At 54.4% G+C, this 20,554-nt stretch overlaps 2 protein-coding genes across 3 annotated transcripts in view; one reads left to right on the top strand and one right to left on the bottom strand.

The window, feature by feature from the left end:
- Positions 1-13,813, top strand: part of LOC126958426 (cholesterol 24-hydroxylase) — a 515,386-nt gene extending 501,573 nt beyond the window's left edge. For both annotated transcript variants that reach the window (XM_050796734.1, XM_050796735.1), the window contains 8 exons: positions 2,665-2,815; positions 2,991-3,053; positions 4,930-5,002; positions 7,744-7,828; positions 8,463-8,573; positions 11,919-12,007; positions 12,719-12,785; positions 13,069-13,813. In XM_050796734.1, the coding sequence (XP_050652691.1) occupies positions 2,665-2,815; positions 2,991-3,053; positions 4,930-5,002; positions 7,744-7,828; positions 8,463-8,573; positions 11,919-12,007; positions 12,719-12,785; positions 13,069-13,239 (810 nt within the window). In that variant the 3' untranslated portion in view covers positions 13,240-13,813. The remainder of the gene's footprint in view (positions 1-2,664; positions 2,816-2,990; positions 3,054-4,929; positions 5,003-7,743; positions 7,829-8,462; positions 8,574-11,918; positions 12,008-12,718; positions 12,786-13,068) is intronic.
- Positions 1-20,554, bottom strand: part of SETD3 (SET domain containing 3, actin histidine methyltransferase) — a 363,397-nt gene that overhangs the window by 323,798 nt on the left and 19,045 nt on the right. The window lies entirely within an intron of this gene.

The raw sequence follows: 20,554 nt of genomic DNA, 5'->3' as shown, positions 1-20,554 counted from the left end.
GGGAAGTGCTCTGGGACATTGGTGTAGGCAAACATTTTATAGCTAAGACTTCAAAAATACAGGCAACAACAACAAAAATAGAAAATAGACAAATGTGGCCAGGCATGGTGGCTTGTGCCTGGAATCCCAGTACTTTGGGAGGCCAAGACAGGCGGGATCACTTGAGGACAGGAGTTTGAGACCAGCCTGGCCAACATGGTGAAACCCTGTCTCTACTAAAAATACAAAAATACAAAAATTAGCCAGGCATGGTGGTTGGCACCTGTAGTCCCAGCTACTCAGCTACTTGGGAGGCACAGGCAGGAGAATCACTTGAACCCATTTGAACCCGGGAGGCAGAGGTTGCAGTGAGCCGAGATCACACCACTGCACTCCAACATGGCTGACAGAGTGAGACTCCATCTCAAAAAAAAAAAAAAAAAAAAAGACATGTGACTATATTAAACTAAAAACGTTCTGCACAGCAAAGGAAACAACAGAATGAAGAGACAACTTGTTAAATGGGACAAAGTATTTGCAAACCACCCATCTGACAAGGAATACAAACAACAACAACAACAACAAAAAGCAAATAATTCCATTAAAAAATTGGCAAAGAGGGCCGGGCGCGGTGGCTCAAGCCTGTAATCCCAGCACTTTGGGAGGCCGAGACGGGCGGATCACGAGGTCAGGAGATCAAGACCATCCTGGCTAACACGGTGAAACCCCATCTCTACTAAAAAATACAAAAAACTAGCCGGGCGAGGTGGCAGGCGCCTGTAGTCCCAGCTACTCGGGAGGCTGAGGCAGGAGAATGGCGTGAACCTGGGAGGCGGAGCTTGCAGTGAGCTGAGATCCAGCCACTGCACTCCAGCCTGGGCGACAGAGCCAGACTCCGTCTCAAAAAAAAAAAAAAAAAAAAAAAAAAAAAATTGGCAAAGAATCTGAATAGACATTTCTCAAAAGACAAATGGCCAAGAGGTATATGAAAAAATGTTCAATGTCACTAATCATCAGATAAATGCAAATCTGTGAGATATCATCTTACCCCAGTTAGAATGGCTATTATCAAAAAGACAAAACATAACAGATGCTGGTGAGGACAGAGAGAAATGGAACTCTTATGCATTGTTGGCAGGAATGTAAATTTGTATAGCCATTATGGAAAACAGTATGGAGGTTTCTCAAACTAAAAAGGGAACTACCATATGATCCAGCAATCCCACTACTGGGTATTTATCCAAAGGAAAAGAAATCAGTATATCAAAGGGACACCTGCACAATAGCCGCGATATAGAATCAACGTAAGTGTTCATGAACAGACAAATGGATAAAGAAAATTTGGTGTAGCTGGGCGCAGTGGTTCATGCCTGTATTCCCAGCATTTTGGAAGGCCAAGGCAGGTGGATCACCTGAGGTCAGGAGTTCAAGACTAGCCTGGCCAACATGGTGAAACCCCATCTCTACTAAAAATACAAAAAATTAGCCAGGCATGGTGGTGGGCACCATGCTACTCAGGAGGCTGAAGCAGGAGAATCCCTTGAACCGGGGAAGCGGAGGTTGCAGTGAGCTGAGATCGCACCATTGCACTACAGCCTGGGCAACAAGAGTAAAACCCCGTCTCAAAAAAAAAAAAAAAAAAAGGAAAAGAAAAGAAAATTTGGTGTATATACACATGGAATTTTCTTTGCCCATAAGAAAGAATGAAATCCTGACATTTAGAGCAGCCTGGATGGAACTGGAGATCATTATGTTAAGTGAAACAAGGCAAGACCAGAAAGACAAGTAGTGCCTGTCCTCCCACGTTTGTGGGAGCTAAAAAAGTTGATTTCATGGAGGTAAAGAGTAGAATGATAGTTATTAGAGGCTGGGAAGGGTGAATGAGGGGATGAAGAGAAGTTGGTTAATGGTATAAACATACGGTTATATAGAAGGAATAAGTTTTAGTGTCAGTAGCAGAGTGGGTGACTATAACTAACAGCAAGGTATTGTGTATTTGAAAAATAGGGAGAAGATTTGAAATGTTTCCAACACAAATGATAAATGTTTTAAGTGATGAATATCCTAAATATGCCAATTTGACCATTGCACATTGTATTCGTGTATCAAAATATCACATGCACCCCATACATGTGTATAATTATTATATATCAATTAAAATATATAGATTTTTTTAAAAGATTGCTGCTGCAGCTCCACATATCACCTCCTTATCCCAGGAATGAAGAAGTAAAAAAGGGGAAAGGTGATAGCTGAGTTCATCTCAGGGCCCCCTCCTGTTCCCTGGGACTTCGGCCTCTGAGCTTGCAGACCCCAATACCGCCCCGTCTTTTTGGCGGTTGATCGCACTCTACTTCCTTCTGCTTGGGATTTCTTCCTTCGATGCAAGCCTAACTGCCTCCACCCGTCAGGGGTCCCTTTTTACCTTGACGGGCTACGTGGATGTTTTAAGCCATCCCACCCACCACTGCTAAGGATTTGGTGCAGGAAAGGGAGACTGAGGCCTGGGCCCAGTTTGCCATCTTGATCCAGTCTCCCTGTCTGCTTCATCTTTTCTAGAATTTCTCACGTTCTACTGACGTCCCGGCTTGCCGGTGCCGCTAAAGTCATTTCAGGGTGGTGGGGGAGAGGGGAGAGGGAACATGCATGTTCACTTGGCCATCTGGAGCTGAAACTCTTGTTTAGTTCCTGCCAGGGAAGAGGAAGCAGCTCCGGGAGGTCCGGGAGAGCATTCGCTTCCTGCGCCAGGTGGGCAGGGACTGGGTCCAGCGCCGCCGGGAGGCCCTGAAGAGGGGCGAGGAGGTTCCTGCCGACATCCTCACACAGATTCTCAAAGGTGCGAGGGCCCCCTCTGCAGACTGGGGAGGGTGGGGTGGGCCGGGACGTCCCCCAGGTGATTCATCGCCTCTGGCTCTGTTTGGCTTAAGAGGAGAAACACAGTTAGTTCTTTATGAGCTGTGGGGAAAGGGAGCAAATATTTGCTGGGAACTGAGACTCTCCTTGTCTTTCAGCTGAAGAGGGGGCCCAGGACGATGAGGGTCTGCTGGACAACTTCGTCACCTTCTTCATTGCTGGTTTGTAGCTTTAGTGGTGACCAAGGGCCCGGAGCTCTGCAGAAATACTGCAGACCATGGATCCCTCAAACCCAACTCTTTGGGATTTTGGGGGCTATCTGAGCAGAGCTCACCATAGGACTAGGGGGCTGGTCTAAAGGGAGCAGAAACCCCTTCTTCTTGCTGTCTTGGGGGCATCTGACCTGGTAGTGCAGCTGGCAATTATGGGGATGTGTGAAGCTGGCCTTTCAGCTGCAGAGAGCTTGGCTGTGTGAATGCAGGCTTCCCCTCACTCAGAATTTGCGGGGAGGCCTGCATTAGACTGGCACAAAAAGAGATGCTAAGCAACTTCATTCGTTTGCTCATCAGATATTTCCTGAACATGGTTCTTCACCTAGAAAACTCCTCTTCACCTGTCAGTGAGCCCTCACATGCCTCCTCCTCAGGGAAGCGCAGGCTGCCTCAGGCCCTCAGCTAGAAGCTGGCTGCAGGCCTGGAGCTCCTCCCCACCACCCACCTCATAGTGTTAAGCTGTTCATTTATTTGTGGTAATTGAGTGAGGTCTGTTCCCCACCAGACTTGATGAGCAAAGGGTCAGGTTGTTTAGCTCACCTCTGTTCTGCCAGGGCCCAGTGCGGTATGTTCCCACGAACATTGAATGAAATACACAAACAAATGGCTGACACTAGGCACCGGGAAGATGGAGGTGAACAAGATGAGGGACAGTTCCTAGTCTAATGGCAGAGGTGGACAGACAGAGACAAGTACTGATGGACGAAGAGGTCTACAGGTGAACGGCATGGAGGAAGGCCCTTTAGGTGGGAGAAGCACTTGCAGATGCCCCAGGAGATTAGAAATGGCCAGTGTTAAAGCAAGGCTGCAGGGCGCCATTCCCTGCAGTGGATAGAAGGGACTTGCGGAACCAATGGCTGGTCCTCTTCCTGCAACTGGAAACCCAGGTCCTGGATGAGGCTTCTGGACAGACCTAGCTTCAGTTTCCTCATCTGTAAAATGGGGGCCTTGAGGAACTCTCCAGGCTTCTATCCAGCCTTCCAAAGAGGGTGTATTAATCCCGTCTCATCCCTCCAGTCTATCCCTGAGCCCTGCGTCCAGATGCTATGGGGGACTGGCCGAGGGCAGGGTGGGTTGTGTCTGTCTTTCCCTTTGCCTGTGAGGAAACTGAGGCTGAGGAGGGAAGTGGCCTCCTATAGTCACAGCCAGCGATGCAGAGCTGGGGCCAGGGCTGCTCTGTTCTCCCACCCTGCTCCCCAGCTGAGGGCTCTGCTGGCTGTGTGACTGGCCCATCTCCACACCCTGGGAGCTGGGCCCTTCTTCCCAGCTCTGACTTGCTGTAAGGTACAGGCCCTTCTGCATTCAAGCGGAGCCCCTCAAGCACCTTGGCTGGCCAGTGGTTGCCACCTGGTAAGCCACCTACTCCTTTAGAGTAAACTCATGTCTGTTGCCTCTCAGGCTAACTTGGAGGGGTTGACTTTATCACGTTGGCCAGAGCCTGCTAAAAGTCAAAATCTGCCTCCCGAAACGTCCGCCACCCCTCATAGAACCTCAGGGTCATGAGGGGCTTTTGTGTGCGCGCTGCAGCATGGGAAGGAGAGGCCTTGGGCTCACTGACTTTGAATTGTGTCCCTCCCCACTCTCCCTGCTGTGTGACCAGAGACCCATTCCTCTCCACCTCTACTTTTTCTTCTCCAAAATGGAGGTGAGCACTTCCCTGGGCCAAGTGAGACCCAGACGATGGTTCAAGGAAGGGGCTTTTAGACCCAGATGCCTGGGGGCAAATGCCATTTACTTGCCAGCACTGGCTGGCATAGAGGCAGACAAACTGTCTTCTTCATCCTGTGGCCCCATGTGGAGCAGCCACTGTCCACCCTTCCCACAGGTCACGAGACCTCTGCCAACCACTTGGCGTTCACAGTGATGGAGCTGTCTCGCCAGCCGGAGATCGTGGCAAGGTATGGGGGGTGATCTTGGGACTGGCAAAGGAGTCTGTCTGATGTCTTGTTCCTGAGGGCCACCTGTCCCTACCTCCCATGGTTGAGTCCCTTCAACATGCCCTGCTTCCCCCGGGCCTTGGCACGTGCTGTTCCCTCTCTTGGAAACACTGTCCCTGCTTTTCCCCTGGAGAACACGCCTCCTCCTCCCACTCCTCTTCTAGAAAGGGCTTCTCGGATCCCTAAAGGAGCCACCCATGTTTCCCCTCTGAGCCTCCTCCCAACTCATGAATGTGTTTCCCCGGGACTATTTCATCATGTCTATTCAGCTATGAGACCGGAAGCTCCAGGAGGGCGGAACCGTGGCCTTTTCCCTCCCCACAGTGTACCCAGTGCCTGGCCAGAGCCTGGCAGTGATGATGGAGCAGAATCCCCGCTAATGTGCCAAGGGCATGCTTGTCTTCTGACGGCAAGACAAAGGAGGGCGTCCCTGGGGAGGTGACATTTGAGTCGGGCCATTGGTTTCCTTAAATACAAACAGGCTCCCTCCAGGACAGTTACATGGAGTGGCTGAAGCAAGTGTCAGAGCTCTCAGAACGCACCAACGGGCTCGGTGGGAGCTCTGGGGAGGTGGGGTCAGGCCTTCAATTACCATTATTAGTCATCAGCAGCATAGAAGGGCGGAAGTGAACATACAATCGTTCTTGGGTTTAAAAGTAAGTATAATAGTAATAAGCATTTCATATAAAAATTTTGGGAAAAGCAGAAAAGTTATAATAATAGTAAACCCACCCATGGCATCCCACCCACCCAGAGCCAATTCACTGTTAACTGCTGAGTGCCTGTTCAGCACCTTCTCACCTACTCACGGGCAGCTTTGCTGTGTTTTGTCACCTGGCTGTACAGCTGGCTTTTATTCCCCATGCGCCTTGTCACAGCATTGCCCACCTGATTGTAACCTCCTCCCAAATCCACTCTTTTTAAAATTGTGGTAAAATATATATAACATAAAATTCTACATTTTCATTGTTTTTAAGCACACAGTTTAGTGGCATTAAGGGCATTCACATTGTGAATGCCATCCCCCTCCACTGTTTTTTGTTTATTTTTGTTTATTTTTTATTTTTATTTATTTATTATTTTTTTTTTTTTTTTTTTTTTTTTGAGACAGAGTCTTGCTCTGTCGCCCAGGCTGGAGTGTGATCTCAGCTCATTGCAACTTCTGCCTCCCCGGTTCAAACAATTCTCCTGCCTCAGCCTCCAGAGTAGCTGGGATTACAGGTGTGCACCACCACACCTGGCTATTTTTTTTTGTATTTTTAGTAGAGACAGTGTTTTGCAATGTTGGCCAGGCTGGTCTCAAACTCCTGGCCTGAAGTGATCCACCCGTCTTGACCTCCCAAAATGCTAGGATTACAGGCGTGAGCCACTGCTCCTGGCCTCCGTCTCCAGAACTTTTTCATCTTCCCAAACTGAAAATCTGTCCATTCTTCCCTCCTCCACCACCGGTAACCACAATTCCACTTCTGTCTCTATGGGTTTGTCTATTCTAGGTGACTTATATAAGTGGACTCATACAGTATTTGTCTTTTATGTGACTGGCTTATTTTACTCAGATAGTGTCCTCCAAGTTCATCCATGTTGCAGTATGTGTCAGAACTCCCTTCCTTTTTAGGACTTACTAATGTTCCATTGTAAGATCTCTCCCATTTTGCATATTCATTCATCTGTCCATGGATACCTGGGTTGTTTCTTCCTTTTGTCTATTTTGAATAATGCTGCTATGAGGATGGGTATACAAATATCTTTTTAAGTCCCAGCTTTCAGTTGTTTTGAGTTTATACCCAGAAGTGGGGTTGCTGGATCATATGGTGATTCTATTTTTAATTTTTTGAGGAATCACCATATCGTTTTCCATAGCCGCTGAAACATTTTACATTCCCACCAGCAGTGCACAAGGGTTCTTTCTGATTTGTCCACATCCTCGACAATACTTTTGTGTTTGAGACGGAGTCTTGCTCTGTTGCCAGGCTGGAGTGCAGCAGCTCTATCTCTGCTCATTGCAACCTCCACCTCCCAGATTCAAGTGATTCTCATGCCTCAGCCTCCCAAGTAGCTGGGATTACAGGCACCTGCCACCACTCCTGGCTAGTTTTTGTATTTTTAGTAGAGACAGCGTTTCACCATGTTGGCCAGTCTGGTTTCCTACAGCCAATCCCAAACATCAGACACAAAGGGTGGATGTTTTAGGGCCCCTGGAACATGGTTCCTAATGGTTTGGGCACTGTTTTGGATCTGGCTGTCATTGGATCTCTTTAACAGTCTTTGGGCTGGGTGTGGTGACTCATGCCTGTAATCCCAGCACTTTGGGAGGCTGAGGCAGGCGGATCACCTGGAGTCAGGAGTTCAAGACCAGCCTGGCCAACATGGTGAAACCCTGACTCTACTAAAAATACGAAAATTAGCTGAGCATGGTGGTGAGCGCCTGTAATCCCAGCTACTCAGGAGGCTGAGGCAGGAGAATTGCTTGAATCCTGGGGGCGGGGGGCGAAGGTTGCAGTGAGCCAAGATTGCACCATTGCACTCTAGCCTGGGCAACAGAGCAAGACTTTGTTTCAAAAAATAAAAATAAAAGTAACAGTGTTTGTGGATGGGGAGCCCCATGCGTCTGTCTTCACCATTCCTTCCAATGTCCCCTTCTTAAAGCTAAGTTGAGGAAAGGCTCCCTTTGGAGATGAACTTGTCTTTGTCTTACCCCACAGGCTGCAGGCCGAGGTGGATGAGGTCATCGGTTCTAAGAGGTACCTGGATTTCGAGGACCTGGGGAGACTGCAGTACCTGTCCCAGGTGTGGGGAGTAGGAGGGAAGCTTCTGGGCAGATGTGGGTGATTCATGTCATCAGGCCTGCTGCCTCCCAGGACCTTTTAGGACAGTGGTTTTCAAACTTTGCTGCATAGGAGACTCCCCTAGAAGATTTAAAGTATCCCGAGGCCCAGGCTGCCCAAGACTAATGATGTCAGAGTCAAGGAGCTCCCCAGGTCATCCCAGTATTCAGCTTAGCTTGGAAACTGGCCCTTTAGTAAATCATGCCGTATTTGTGCTTCCCGGCTAGGCTGGAGTTCCAGATACTTAAGCTTTTCCTGGTGGAGTCAGGCTCAGCAGCACCTCCACGAGCTGCTGCAGCACAGCAGGAGGCCTTTCGGGTTCTGCTGTGGCTCTCTGGAATGGTGGGAGCCCTGATTCCTGGTCCCAGCTCTGCCATTGTGGCCTTGCACAGCTCCCTTCTCCTTCTGGACCTCAGTTTCTCCATCTGCCACGTGATGGTGAGACTGATGTCCCAGGGGCCTGGGACCCAGGCCAGGGTGAGGGTATACATTCAGCCTATGGGTGGGAAAGAGAGGAGTCCCAGGCATGCCACTGGCCAGCATGATCTGTGGCCTCTCCCGACTTCTCTTGTTATCTCCCCTTGTGGCTTCTCTAGGTCCTCAAAGAGTCGCTGAGGCTGTACCCACCAGCATGGGGCACCTTTCGCCTGCTGGAAGAGGAGACCTTGATCGATGGGGTCAGAGTCCCCGGCAACACCCCGCTCTTGGTGGGTGGAGGCCCTGGGGGCCCTGGGGTGGGCTGGCCTGCTTGCCCCAGTGGTGGTGAATTTGGGACTCACCAGGGGAGCCCGTGGCCCCGTTCCCATCACTGTGCTGGGCCTTGCTGGCTGCCCTGTTCTTTCTCACGGAGTCTCACCATAGCCCTGTGAGGGCTTTTTCCCCTCCTCACACTGTTCAGCAGAAGATTACAGCAGGTCATTCTGGAAGGGAGGTGCCCCTTTTACCGCTGAGGACACTGAGGTTCAGAGAGGTTCGGTCAATTTCCTGGGGTCATACAGCTGGCGAAGAGCAGATATGGAAAGTGCCCAGTTTCACAGTTGACCCAAACTTGTCCTGGTTCTTTCCCTCCTCGCACTTTATAACTCTTTCTCTCTCGGCTTTCTCCCCGGACCTCCTTTACCTTGTGTCTCTTTGTTTGCTTACTTGTTCATTTATCTATTCATCCAGGCATTTATTCATGTATAATAGCCCCTAACCCCCCCCCCCCCCACCAAACCAGGAAACTAGGATGTAGTCACTCCCTGCTCTTCTGAGAAGGAATCACTAATCTGAATTGTGTGTTTGCCATTCCCTCGTGTGTGTGTGTGTGTGTGTGCGCGCCTGTGTGCACTCATGCAGTAATATGTTGTAGGACTTGCTTTTTGACTCAGTATAAAGATTGGTAAGATTTGTGTAGGCTTCTCTATGGGGCCGTGGGACAACCACCATTGCTGATCAATTCTCAGGTGAGAGGCATTTGAGAGGTGCCCAGTTTGTCCCTATTATGAGCACCACAGCAGCGATGCCATTTCTGTCTGTGTGCCAGGAGCAGTGTGTGAGCAAGATCCTCAGGCATGTACCCAGAAGTGGCAGTGCTGGGTTGTAGGACCTGCGACTGTTCAGCTTTACAGACTAATGCCACATTGTCTTCCAAAGTGGCTGCACCAACTTAGACGCCCACATGTGGTGAGGGACAGCACCTGCTGTTCTTTATTGTCTCCAACACTTAGCATGGTTCAATTTTGTATCTGCTGCCATCCAAATATGTGTTTAAAAAAAAGTATTTCACTGTGGTCTTGATTTGTGCTTTCCTGATTACTAACTAGTTAAGAGTGAGCATCTGACCCTGTTTTCTCTGTCTCTGAGATGTGGGCTCAGTTTCCCTTTTGGGGTAGTGTGTTTTTTCATATTGCTATGTAGAGCTTTATTTTATTTTATTATTTTTTTACGGCATACATTTATTAATTATTATTTTTATTATTAATTTTTAGATGGAGTCTCGCTCTGTCCCCCAGGCTGGAGTGCAGTGGCGCCATCTCCACTTATTGCAACCTCTGCCTCCTGGGTTCAAGCAATTCTCATGCCTCAGCCTCCCAAGTAGCTGGGATTACAGGTGCACACCACCACGCCTGGCTAATTTTTGTATTTTTAGTAGAGATGGGGTTTCACCAGGTTGGCCAGGCTGTTATCAAACTCCTGACCTCAAGTGATCCACCTGCCTCGGCCTCCCAAAGTACTGGGATTACAGGTGTGAGCCAGCGTGCCTGGCCCTGGAGCTTTACTTTAAAAACTCGTGTGTTCATCTTTTGTCTGGTATGTTTGTCATCTTTGTGGCTTGTCTTCATTAATGTGTTTTTGATGATCTACATCTCTTAATATTTTTAACAATTACTTCTTTTGCTTTGCCTTGTTTAAGAAATCCTTCTCTATTCTGAGTTCAGGGCATTCACTTACATTGTCCTCAAACAATTTTACATTTTTCTTTTCAAAGCTGAGCTTGTAACTACCTAGAATTGATTTTGTGTGTGGTTTCAAGGCAGGGACCCATCTGTATTGATTTGCCAGGGCTATTGTAACAAAGTGCCACAGACTTTGGCTTAAACAACAGAAATTTATTTTCTCCCAGTCCTGGAGGCTGGAAGTCTGAGATCAAGGTGTTGGGAAGCTGGTTTCTTCTGAGGGCACACTCCTTGGTGTGCAGACAGCCACCTTCTCCCTGCGTCTCCACATGTTCTTCCTTCTGTGTGTCTGTGTCCTAATCTCTTCTTATAAGGACACCAGTCAGGTTGGATTAGGGCCCATCCTAAGTACCTCATTTTAAGTTAATCACCTCGTTAAAGACCTTGTCTCCAAACACAGCCGCATACTGAGGTACTGGGGGTTAGGACTCCAACATGTGAATTTGTTGGGGACAAAATTCAGCCCATGACAGGATCCTTTTTATTTTTACCTATGAGGAAGGAGGAGCCCCAGCCCCTGCTCGCAGCCCCTCTCCTCCCAGGGCTCTGCCCCACTTCCCCCAGCATCCATCCAAGCCTCATCTGTGGCCACTCTGTCATCTGTTTTGCCGAGCTTTCTTTTGAATACCCCTGTATCAATACCACTATGCCGTAATGGCCATCTCCTTAGATCCCCTTAAGCTGGGAGGGGAGGCCCTGTGGCTCACTCTCAGCCTGGGGGTGCCACCTGTGGGCTTTGAGTGGGCAGACTGGGCTCCATCCCCAGCTCTGCTGCTGGCTGGCTGGGTCATCTCCATCAGGCCTTCGGCTTCCTCTTTGTTAGGTCGGGGGGAGTGGTGATGGCACCCAAGCCACAGCCTGTCAAGAAGCGTCAGTAGGATGACATACATCATGTGCCTGGCAACAATCCCTGGCACATCGCAGGTGCCCTAAACCCAGCCCCCGTGCCTGATGCTCCCACTCACTTGCTGGAGCTCAGCTCCAGCGCTCCCTACACCCTCTGCTGCGCTGACCCCAGCACAGAGAGCCAGGGGTGGAGCAGGCTCAGGAGGAGATTTTGTCCCAGTGTTTGGAGGCCAAGGACACAGAGTGAGCATCAGCCCCACTCAGGAGGAACCACACATGCAAGTGGACGGCTGGTGGGGTCTGCAGCTCCTCCACTCCCACCCCTGCCGAAGCAGGCCTTGAGTTGAAGAGAAACTGAATATAACAGTTCTCAGGATCTAGAGGAAGTTGGCCTCACAGAGTCAGATCTGAGTTTGAATCTCGATTTGGCCATTTATTTGCCTGGTGACTTCAGGTGAGTCACTGAGCCTCTCTCTGGGTCTCAGTTTCCTCATCTGTAAAATGGGGATAATGATGGCTCCCCCACAGGGCTGTGCCCAGCACAGGATGACACAGTATGCCCAGCTGGCACAGTCAGCTGTCCTCACTCTTAAGGGATTGTCTAGGGGGCCAGTACAATCGACACCTACCTAGATGGGGGTGAAGCCACGGGGGGAGGAGAGTGGGACCCACTCTGCTCCGAGTAGCCCTGTTGGGTGGCCTCAGTGGCTCAAGAGGTGCCAGGGGAACAACCTGGGAACCAGAGATGAGCGGACCCTTTGCCCGCAGTTCAGCACCTATGTCATGGGGCGGATGGACACATACTTTGAGGACCCGCTGACTTTCAACCCCGATCGCTTCGGCCCCGGAGCACCCAAGTAAGTCCCTCCTCGAGCTGCCCATGAGTGGGGCTGGTGGGAGAAGGATAGACACAGCAGCCTCTGGTCTGAGCCAGAGGCGCCCGCTTAGCCCACATAGCCTTCCAGATCCCTGTGAGGTGGCTGTAGAGGAAATCACAACTCAGAGAGGTTAAGTAACTTGCCCAAGTGGCAGAGCAGGGGTCTGGCCCCAGCTCAGTCTTGTTCTAAAGTCCATGCTCACAAGCAGCACCAAATACTGGGAAGCTGGGTGATTTCACCTCCCCAAACCTTGAGGTTCCTGTCTGAGAAATGGGACCATCCGTGGCTGCATCTGGAAGTTGCTGTGGGGGTCAACACGTTAAGGTACCAAAGCCATGGTGGGAAGAGCTGGACTCCACAGCTTGCCCAAGTTCAGATCCAGGCTCTGCCCAGAGCTGGATGTAAATTTATGACCTGGAGTAAGTTGCTTTGCCCCTCTGAGCCTCAGTTTCTCCACGTGTGAAATGGGACAACATAAGCTCCTTCTAGGAGGGTAAAAGGAGGAGAAAAAGAGAGAATGCAGATCCAGCCCTCGGCAGAGTCAGCGGTTCATGCTTTGCATGCAAAGTGCCCAGCCCCTGGCTCTAAGTCTGTGTTCATCCAGACATGGGTTAACTGCTGTCTTCCTTGTGTTGTTCCTGTGGGGATGTCTGGGGCTGCTGGCCTTGTGATTCCTCTCTTTCCCTGCAGGCCACGGTTCACCTACTTCCCCTTCTCCCTGGGCCACCGCTCCTGCATCGGGCAGCAGTTTGCTCAGGTAGGAGAGGCAGGGCTGTGGTTCTGCCCAGGAGTGGCTGCAGGGGTGGTGGCTCATCCTGAGCCAGGAAGCATCTCAGAACCCCTGCTCTGGGGCTGCTGGGCTGTGGGCTCGGGACCCAGCGGAGCCAGACCCAGAGGACTGGCTGTGTTTTGCACGGAGGAGAGTGCGAAACACAGGAGGCCCTCCAGGAGGAGAGCTGGCTGTGACATTTGCTGCTCTTTCACTCACTCATTCTGTCTTTGCTTCTTCATTCCTTCCTCATTTTGTCTGCTGGGCCCAGATGGAGGTAAAGGTGGTCATGGCAAAGCTGCTGCAGAGGCTGGAGTTCCGGCTGGTGCCCGGGCAGCGCTTCGGGCTGCAGGAGCAGGCCACGCTCAAGCCACTGGACCCAGTGCTGTGCACCCTGCGGCCCCGCGGCTGGCAGCCCACACCCCCACCGCCCCCCTGCTGAGGGGGCCCCCAGGCAGGATGAGACTCCTCGGGCAAGGGCCGTGCCCGCCCACCAGTTGCCCACGGCCACCCACCCTTCTACCCTGTCCCATCCCCTGGGCCACCCTTCACGCTGGCTTCCAGCGGGCCCTCTGCCAACTGCCTGCTTCACACCCCTCAGCGCTCCCTGTCACCTGCGGACTCCACGGCCCTTCCTGGACTGGCCCTTGCCCAACTCTCAGCCACCACCATTGTCCCTACCACTGAGCCCTTGCACAGGCCACTTCCTCAGACGAGACACCCTAACTCTTGCTCACTCCCTAAAGCCCTCTTCAGGTGTCACCTCCTCCAAGAAGCCCTCCTTGCCACCCCCAGCCGGGTCAGGGGCCCCTCCTCTGTGCTCCCTCAGTCACCTGTGCTACCTCTAACACCACACTGACCACACTGTATTGTGAGTGTCCGTTGATGTGACCAATTGCCCTCCCAGGCTGTCAGCGCCTCAAGGGTAGGGTCTGTGTGTGATTCGTCTCTGAGCCCCCCGTGCCCACCCGGGGCCCGGCACAGAGTCGATGCTCAATAAATGTGTGTTGACTGCATGAATGACCTGGAACCAGGCCATGTGCTCTCGCCTCGGCTTGCTCATCTGTGAAAAGGGGGAGATGTGGAGGCTAGCAGAGCTCTGGAAACTGCAAGCCCGCAGATGCCTCAGAGATGCCCCGACAATGCTGCTTGGGAGAGACTGCCCCAGGTTACCCGCCTGTTCCTGTGCTGTATTCATGGCCATGTCCCTGGGTGCTGTGTGAGGTTGGGACTGGGTGGGTGACTGGCTCTGACAGCTGGATTTGAGGGGTCAGGGAGGCCCCTGAGCCTCTCTTGGGAGCAGCTTGGTGGAGCTGCGCCCCGTGCTGCCCTCCTGACCTGGCAGCGGGGCAGGGCAGGTAAGACTGCAGCCCTCGTGGTGGTGATGGGGAAAAGCCATCCCTTCCTCCCCAGGACCGTGTCCTCTGAGCCCATCCAAGGAAGACGTCCTGCCCCGAGTTTCTCCTTCAGTCATTGGGAGCTTGTCTTTGTGCAGAGAGAAAAAGCTGCCCTCGTGGCCAGGCGCAGTGGCTCACGCCTGTAATCCCATCACTTTGGGAGGCCGAGGCAGGTGGATCACCAACATGGCGAAACCCTGTCCCTACTTAAAAATACAAAAATTAGCCGGGCATGATGGTGGGTGCCTGTAGTCCCAGTTACTTGGAGTCTGAGGCAGGAGAATTGCTTGAACCCGGGAGGCAGAGGTTGCAGTGAGCCGAGATTGTGCCACTCTACTCCAGCCTGGCGACAGTCAGACTCCGTCTTAAAAAAAAGAAAAGAAAAAGCTGCCCTCTCCCCTGCCTGGGCCATGTGCCCCCTGGAAAGACCCCTCCCCACACAGGGAAGGCACAGATGTGTGCTGGCCCCTGATGTGCGTTGTCGGTCTCCTTCGGTCCTTGCCGCAGTCTTGAATGATGGCTCCAAGGGATGGTCCCATCAAGCAGATGAGGACACTGAGACTCAGGGGCGTAAGTGACATGCTTATTACAGGTGGGGCCTGGGGTGGCTCTGAGAATGGAGGAGACAAGTGTTTGGGTTCCCAGCCTACCCCTCTCCCCAGCCCAGGTGGGGGATGCACACCCCAGCCTCTGGGCAGAGGGTTGGGCCCCCGGGACGCCTCCAGAACTGCAGCGTTCTTGCAAAGAGAGGGTCCTCCTGCTCCCCTAGCACCTCGCCTGACCATGTAGGTACCTGGCCAGCCCCTCATCAAGCTGCACCCTCCACCCCCTCCATTTCCAGCTCCCTGTCTGGGGGGGCCCCAAACTCACCACCCACTCTGAGAATGGTATGCCCGGGCTCAGCCTCCAGATCAAACTCACCCCTGGCCAGAAGCAGCCCCTTCCCACAGCCACCCCAAATGCTGCTATCTCCCAGCATCCTGTTCCCAAGCCCCCAGCCGGGCACTGTTCCCCGACCTGCTCTGCTGTGCCCCCCTCCCCTGCCCCCTGCAGCCCTTCTCTGAGGTTCACCAGTACCCACATGCCTGCCCCTGCTTCCCACAGTCCACGCCCTCTGCCTCCTGCTGTGGCTGGACCTGGTCCCCGTAGGACAGCACCTCCTTCACAGTCCATCTAAAAGGACCACAGGCCACCGGCCACAGTACTGCAGCGACGCAACCCAGCATTGTCTGGAGGGGCCCGGAGGGATCGGCTCCCTCTGGAAACTTCAAGTTCCCGGCTTGACCAGCCGCTGACCTGGCAAATATCCGTCCATTGCTGAGCCTGAGCCTTCACACCATGATTTATTCAAATCCTGCCAGGAAACAGGAGCCAACTATGCCCCATTTCACAGAAGGGGAAGTCAAGGCCACAGCCACAGCTGGGCCATAGTGGAGTCAGCACTTAAACCTGTGGCCCTTCGCATCCAGTGGCCTTCCACAGGTTCAGCATGCCCTACCCCTGCAGGCCTGGGCTTGTCTTCTGCACCCCCCAGGAATCCCAGATGGCTGGGAAGTGCAGAGCCAGAACCCCCCAGCCCCACTGTCACTGCCGGTGGGGCCATCCTGCCCTTCTTTCTGAGCCACTTCCTCTTCCATAGACTGGGCTTTCTGTGAGGGGCAGGTGGCTCTCAGTCCAGGCTGCATGGGGGAGCCACCTGGGCCAGGTGAATCAGCCTCTGGGTTGGGGCTCAGAAACTTTTCTTTTTCTTTTTTCTTTTCTTTTTTTTTTACTCTTATTGCTCAGGCTGGAGTGCAGTGGCACAATCTCCGCTCACTACAACCTCCACCTCCCGGGTTTAAGAGATTCCCCTGCCTCAGCCTCCTGAGTAGCTGGGATTACAAGCATGTGCCACGACACCCGGCTAATTTTTGTATTTTTATTTTTAGTAGAGACGGGGTTTCACCATATTGGCCAGGCTGGTCTCGAACTCCTGACCTCAGATGATCCACACGCCTCTCCAAAGTGTTGGGATTACAGGCGTGAGCCACCGCGCCCGGTCCAACTGTTTTCAAGTCTCCCAGGAGATCCCAATGTGCATGGGCGGGTGCCGCCAGTCCAGGTGAAGCCGACCTCCCGGACCCAGGCAAGATGGATAGGATTAAACCCAAGGCTATGCAGCTAGGCGACCTGGGGTCAAATCCTGCTCCCACCTGCCTGGGCCTCAGTTTCCCCATCTGTAAGGGAGGACAAATAATAGGACCACTTCCTAGGGTTGGCGGGGAATTAGTGTCCATACGTGGGTCGCGCTCTGGCACTGTGACTCTGGTCATTGTCACCTGCAGGGAAGGGAGGCTTTCCTGCAGGCAAGGCGGCGCAGTCCCCGGAAGAGCCGCACGGTGGCGCGCTGGCGCAGAGCGCGGGCTCGCCCTCCCGCCCAGGCCGAGCGGGCGGCGCCGGCCCCAGCCGCGGAGGGTCCTGAGGCGCGGAGTGGGTGGGCCGAGGGGACGCCAGCCCCGCTCCCGGAGGCGGGGTCAGGCGGGAGGCCGGGGGTCGGCAGTGGCAGGCTCTGGCCACGACGTGGAGGTGGGATAGCCACCCCCATTTCACAGATGGGGCTCCCGAGGCGCAGCGAGGTGTGGCAGCTGCTGGGGGTGCCGGGCCTGGGCCTGGGGCGCTGGCAGGCCGGCCGGGGACGCGCCGGGCGGGAGCGCGCAGCTCTGGCGGGAAGTGCGCGCAGGCTACTGCGGCCGCCGGGGAGGCCGGGGGATGCCCTCGCTAGGCGGCTCCGGAGGCTCCGGGCCCCGCCCTGCTCTGCCACTCCCTCCCGTGTGACCTCGGCCAATGGCGGCCTTTTCTGAGTCTGTCCCCCTGCACTGTAAAGCTGGACGTGCTTAATCTACACTCGCATCCCCGCAGGAGGCTTCCAGCCTGCGCATTCCTGAGGGCCTGCCTTCCCCAGGCACCAGCTTCCCCAGGGCTGAGCTGCTGAACTCTAAAACCTTTGGACACCTCCCTGCCCTCTGCCCTAGCGACCTGCGGCTGGAGACCCTGAGCTGGCCCAGCCCTCTGGGGTACCCAATAGCCTAGGCTGGGTTGGGGGTGGCTTCAGGAACCTTGGGCTGCCGGGCGTGGGGTGAGCGCCTTGGCCCAGCTATGGCCAGGTGGGAGGTTTTCTTCCTCTATGCTCTGGGTGCTGGGGCTGGAGGCGTTGGCTCTGCTGGGCTTCAGAGACAGCCAATGTGGATAGACAGAGGACCATGCCCTGTGTCCCCGCAATTAGCTGCCCACCTGGGAAGGTTCTGGATGGAACTTGGCAGAATCCTGAGCCGGCCCCTCCTGGCAGTCCTGGCCGAGAGGGCACCGCGCGCTTTATGCTGGTCCAGAGTCAGTTGACGGGACTCAATTCACATCTGCCCAGACCTCACCCCGGGCTCCAGACCTCACCCCGGGCTCCAGACAGCCTCAGGCATCTCTGGATGTCCAAAAATATCCCCCACCCCGCAGGCGCACCCTCCCCGCAGTCACCGGGGTATTTCTGGTGGACGGAAGGGGACTCAGTGGGAGGAAGGGTCATTTCTCTGAATCCAGGGCCAGGGGTGGGGAGGGACGGAGTCAAGTCCCTGCCTTGGCCTGGAGCTTTAGAAACACTCATTTCTTCTGGAACACAGCCTCTCCCCCGTAAATCCTTCTCACCAGAGGAAACCATAGTCACCCTCCTGGTGCTCACTTCTTGGGCAGCCACTGCCTGGACGAGACCCCGGGAGGCCAGGCAGAGGGGTCCCCCCCACCCCGTGGGAGGCAGCCTGCTAATTCTGGGTGCCAAGGGCAAGACTGCAGGTCCCTGTGCAGGACACCTGCCAGCTGCATCGCGTTTGGAGCCTGCCCTGGATGGGGCTCTGTGGGCCCAGGGCAAGGCCAGGCAGGGACCGGCATGAGCAGCAGCTGGCACAGGAGCGCCCTGGGCAAGAGCCCGTCGGCCAGTGGCAGACACTGGGTGAGGAGCCCCGATGATTCAAGTCATGCTTTACTGGCATTGCACCTCACCTGTTGGGCACACTGTGCGGCCAGCCCTGAGCCAGCTTTACTGTACCTCCAGGTACCCTGTGCTATAGACAAGGCTCCAAGAGGTGCGGCCTGCCCCATCTCAGGGCCAGAGGGTAGAGGGTGGAATGAGCTGTCCCTGGGGCCCTTGCCCCTGCTGTTGAGCCCAGGAGCCTGAGCCTGGGAGGCCTCCCCATCGCCTCCCTGCCCCCCTGCCCCCTCCCAAATGACAGTGGCTTTTTGGCTGCCACCCCAGAGGTAAGGGGGTAACCCGAGGAAACCAGGAGCTGCCCACACCCTCAGCCCAGGGACAGCAGGTGCAGCTGCACAGGCCTTGCGGGTTTCTTTCCTGGCTGGGAGCCTGGACGCCGGGAGTGTTGCCCAAGGCCACCCAGGCAGCGGTCTGTCAGGGGTGCCTGGGCTGGACAAGGGGCCCTGGGTGTTTGGAACCAGCTCGCAGAGCTATGCTGGAGCAGGTGCATGTGTGTGTGTGTGCATGTGACCCCACGTGCACATGTGTGTGTCTGTGTCTCTCCATACCTCTCCGTGTTCCTGTTCCTTAGTCTCCGGGTGTCTGTCCGGCCCCCCGTGTGTGAGGCTGTGCAGATGAGTCTCCATATCTGTGTCTGTCTCAGATTCTGTGTGGAGCTGGTGTGTCAGGCCTGACCTGGACTATATGGAGGTGTCTCTTTGAACCCAAGGCAGTGGACAAACATCGGACAGGTCGCCATGGGCTAGGACCCTGCCGTGTGGCCTGCGTTCTGTCCTCACCCCACATCCAGTGAGATGGGCTAACCTGCCCAAGGCCACACAGCCAGGAGCTTAGGGCCATCCAATGTGGACATCCATTGTCCTTCAAGTTGTGGCCACCAAGGCCCCACATGAGGCTCCCTGCTCCCCATCTGTCCTGACTCTGTACAGGGGAACCCAAGGCTGAGGGGTCTCCAGCAGGGAGAGGCTGCACTCCTGAGGCCCAGCCAGGGCCAGGTGAGTGTGGGGCAGCAGGTGCCAGCGGTGGGGGGAGGCATGGGTGGGAAGCAGGGCCTCTTCCCTGACCTGCACCATGCTTGGCTGCCTCTCCACCTTTGATTACTGACCCTCCTCTGTCCCTCCAGGGACACTTTCCTGCCAGTGCTGGTGCTGGCTGGCCAAACAGTGTGGGAACCCAGGGGCCGGCCTTCCTCCAGGCAGTGGCAGCAGGGGAGGGGCCTGGGCACACGGTGGGTGAGCAGTCACTGCAGGGCCTCCCCTGGTTAAGCGGCATGATGCTGTGATGTCACAGGGAACCCAGGAAGGGCACTGGCTCTGGGCTGGGCCCCACAGGCATCAGTATATGTGTTCCCCTCCCTTTGCCCCGTGCCCTTCCAATGGCCCCAACTCCTGCCCGACCAGATTTCACGCCACTGTCCAGCCATCTCGAACCATTCCTGGGTGCCCCACCTCTTTCCCACCAGGCCCATCTTGTCCTATCCGTCCCCACCCCCATCCCTCACCTCCCAGGTCTCTGCACGAATGACTCTCAGAGGTCCTCCCTGACCACCTGCCCTTCCTGACCTCAGTTCCTTCACCTGCGCTCCTCCACCCACAAGCCTGTGGGCCCTGAGAGGCTGTGCCCAAGGTTTGTTCAGGTCCCGGCAGCGGCTTACCCGTCGTGGTGACCATGGAGTAGCTATTGAGGCCAGCTAAATCAGACATAGGTGAGCCCTTGGGGGCCAGCGGGCACACAAATGGTTGCAGCTTCAGGGTGAGCTGCAGGAGACGCATCATGTACACACACACCCGACACGCAGACACACTCCCGCATGTGGAAATCACAAGCTTGTATGGGCACACACACCCACACATTCTCACACACACACACACACACACACTCTCCCACACACGTGCCCACTGCCATCCAACCTAGGCACACACACATGCATCACACGTGTTCACTTACACACACATTTTTGCATGCACACACTTCCACACGTGCCCACTGCACCTGTGCACTTGTACCAGTGAACACACAGGCATCACCACACACATCCACTTACACACATTCTTGCACGTGTGCAGTGGCCTCGGGAGCAGGGGACTCAAGCTGTTTATTCCCAACACATGTTCCCATGATAAAGAAAACAGGAAGGGACTTGGGGCCAGACACAGGAAGGGGAAGTGGCCTGTCGCAGGGAACCAGCTCCAGCCAGTGGACACTGGGCGGTCTGCTTGGGGGAGACGCAGGGGCAGCCAGACAGATGGCTGCAGGGTGGGGAGGTGGAATGCCCCTCCGTGACATCTTGCCCTGGTTTAATCTTCACCACAGCCCCGATGGGCATCACCCCTTCTGGGCAAGAA

Source organism: Macaca thibetana, chromosome 7, assembly GCF_024542745.1.
Source record: "Macaca thibetana thibetana isolate TM-01 chromosome 7, ASM2454274v1, whole genome shotgun sequence".
In the NCBI taxonomy this organism is placed as follows: domain Eukaryota; kingdom Metazoa; phylum Chordata; class Mammalia; order Primates; family Cercopithecidae; genus Macaca; species Macaca thibetana.
Note: the sequence above shows the minus strand (reverse complement) of the source record. Positions and strands in the feature narration are given on the sequence as shown.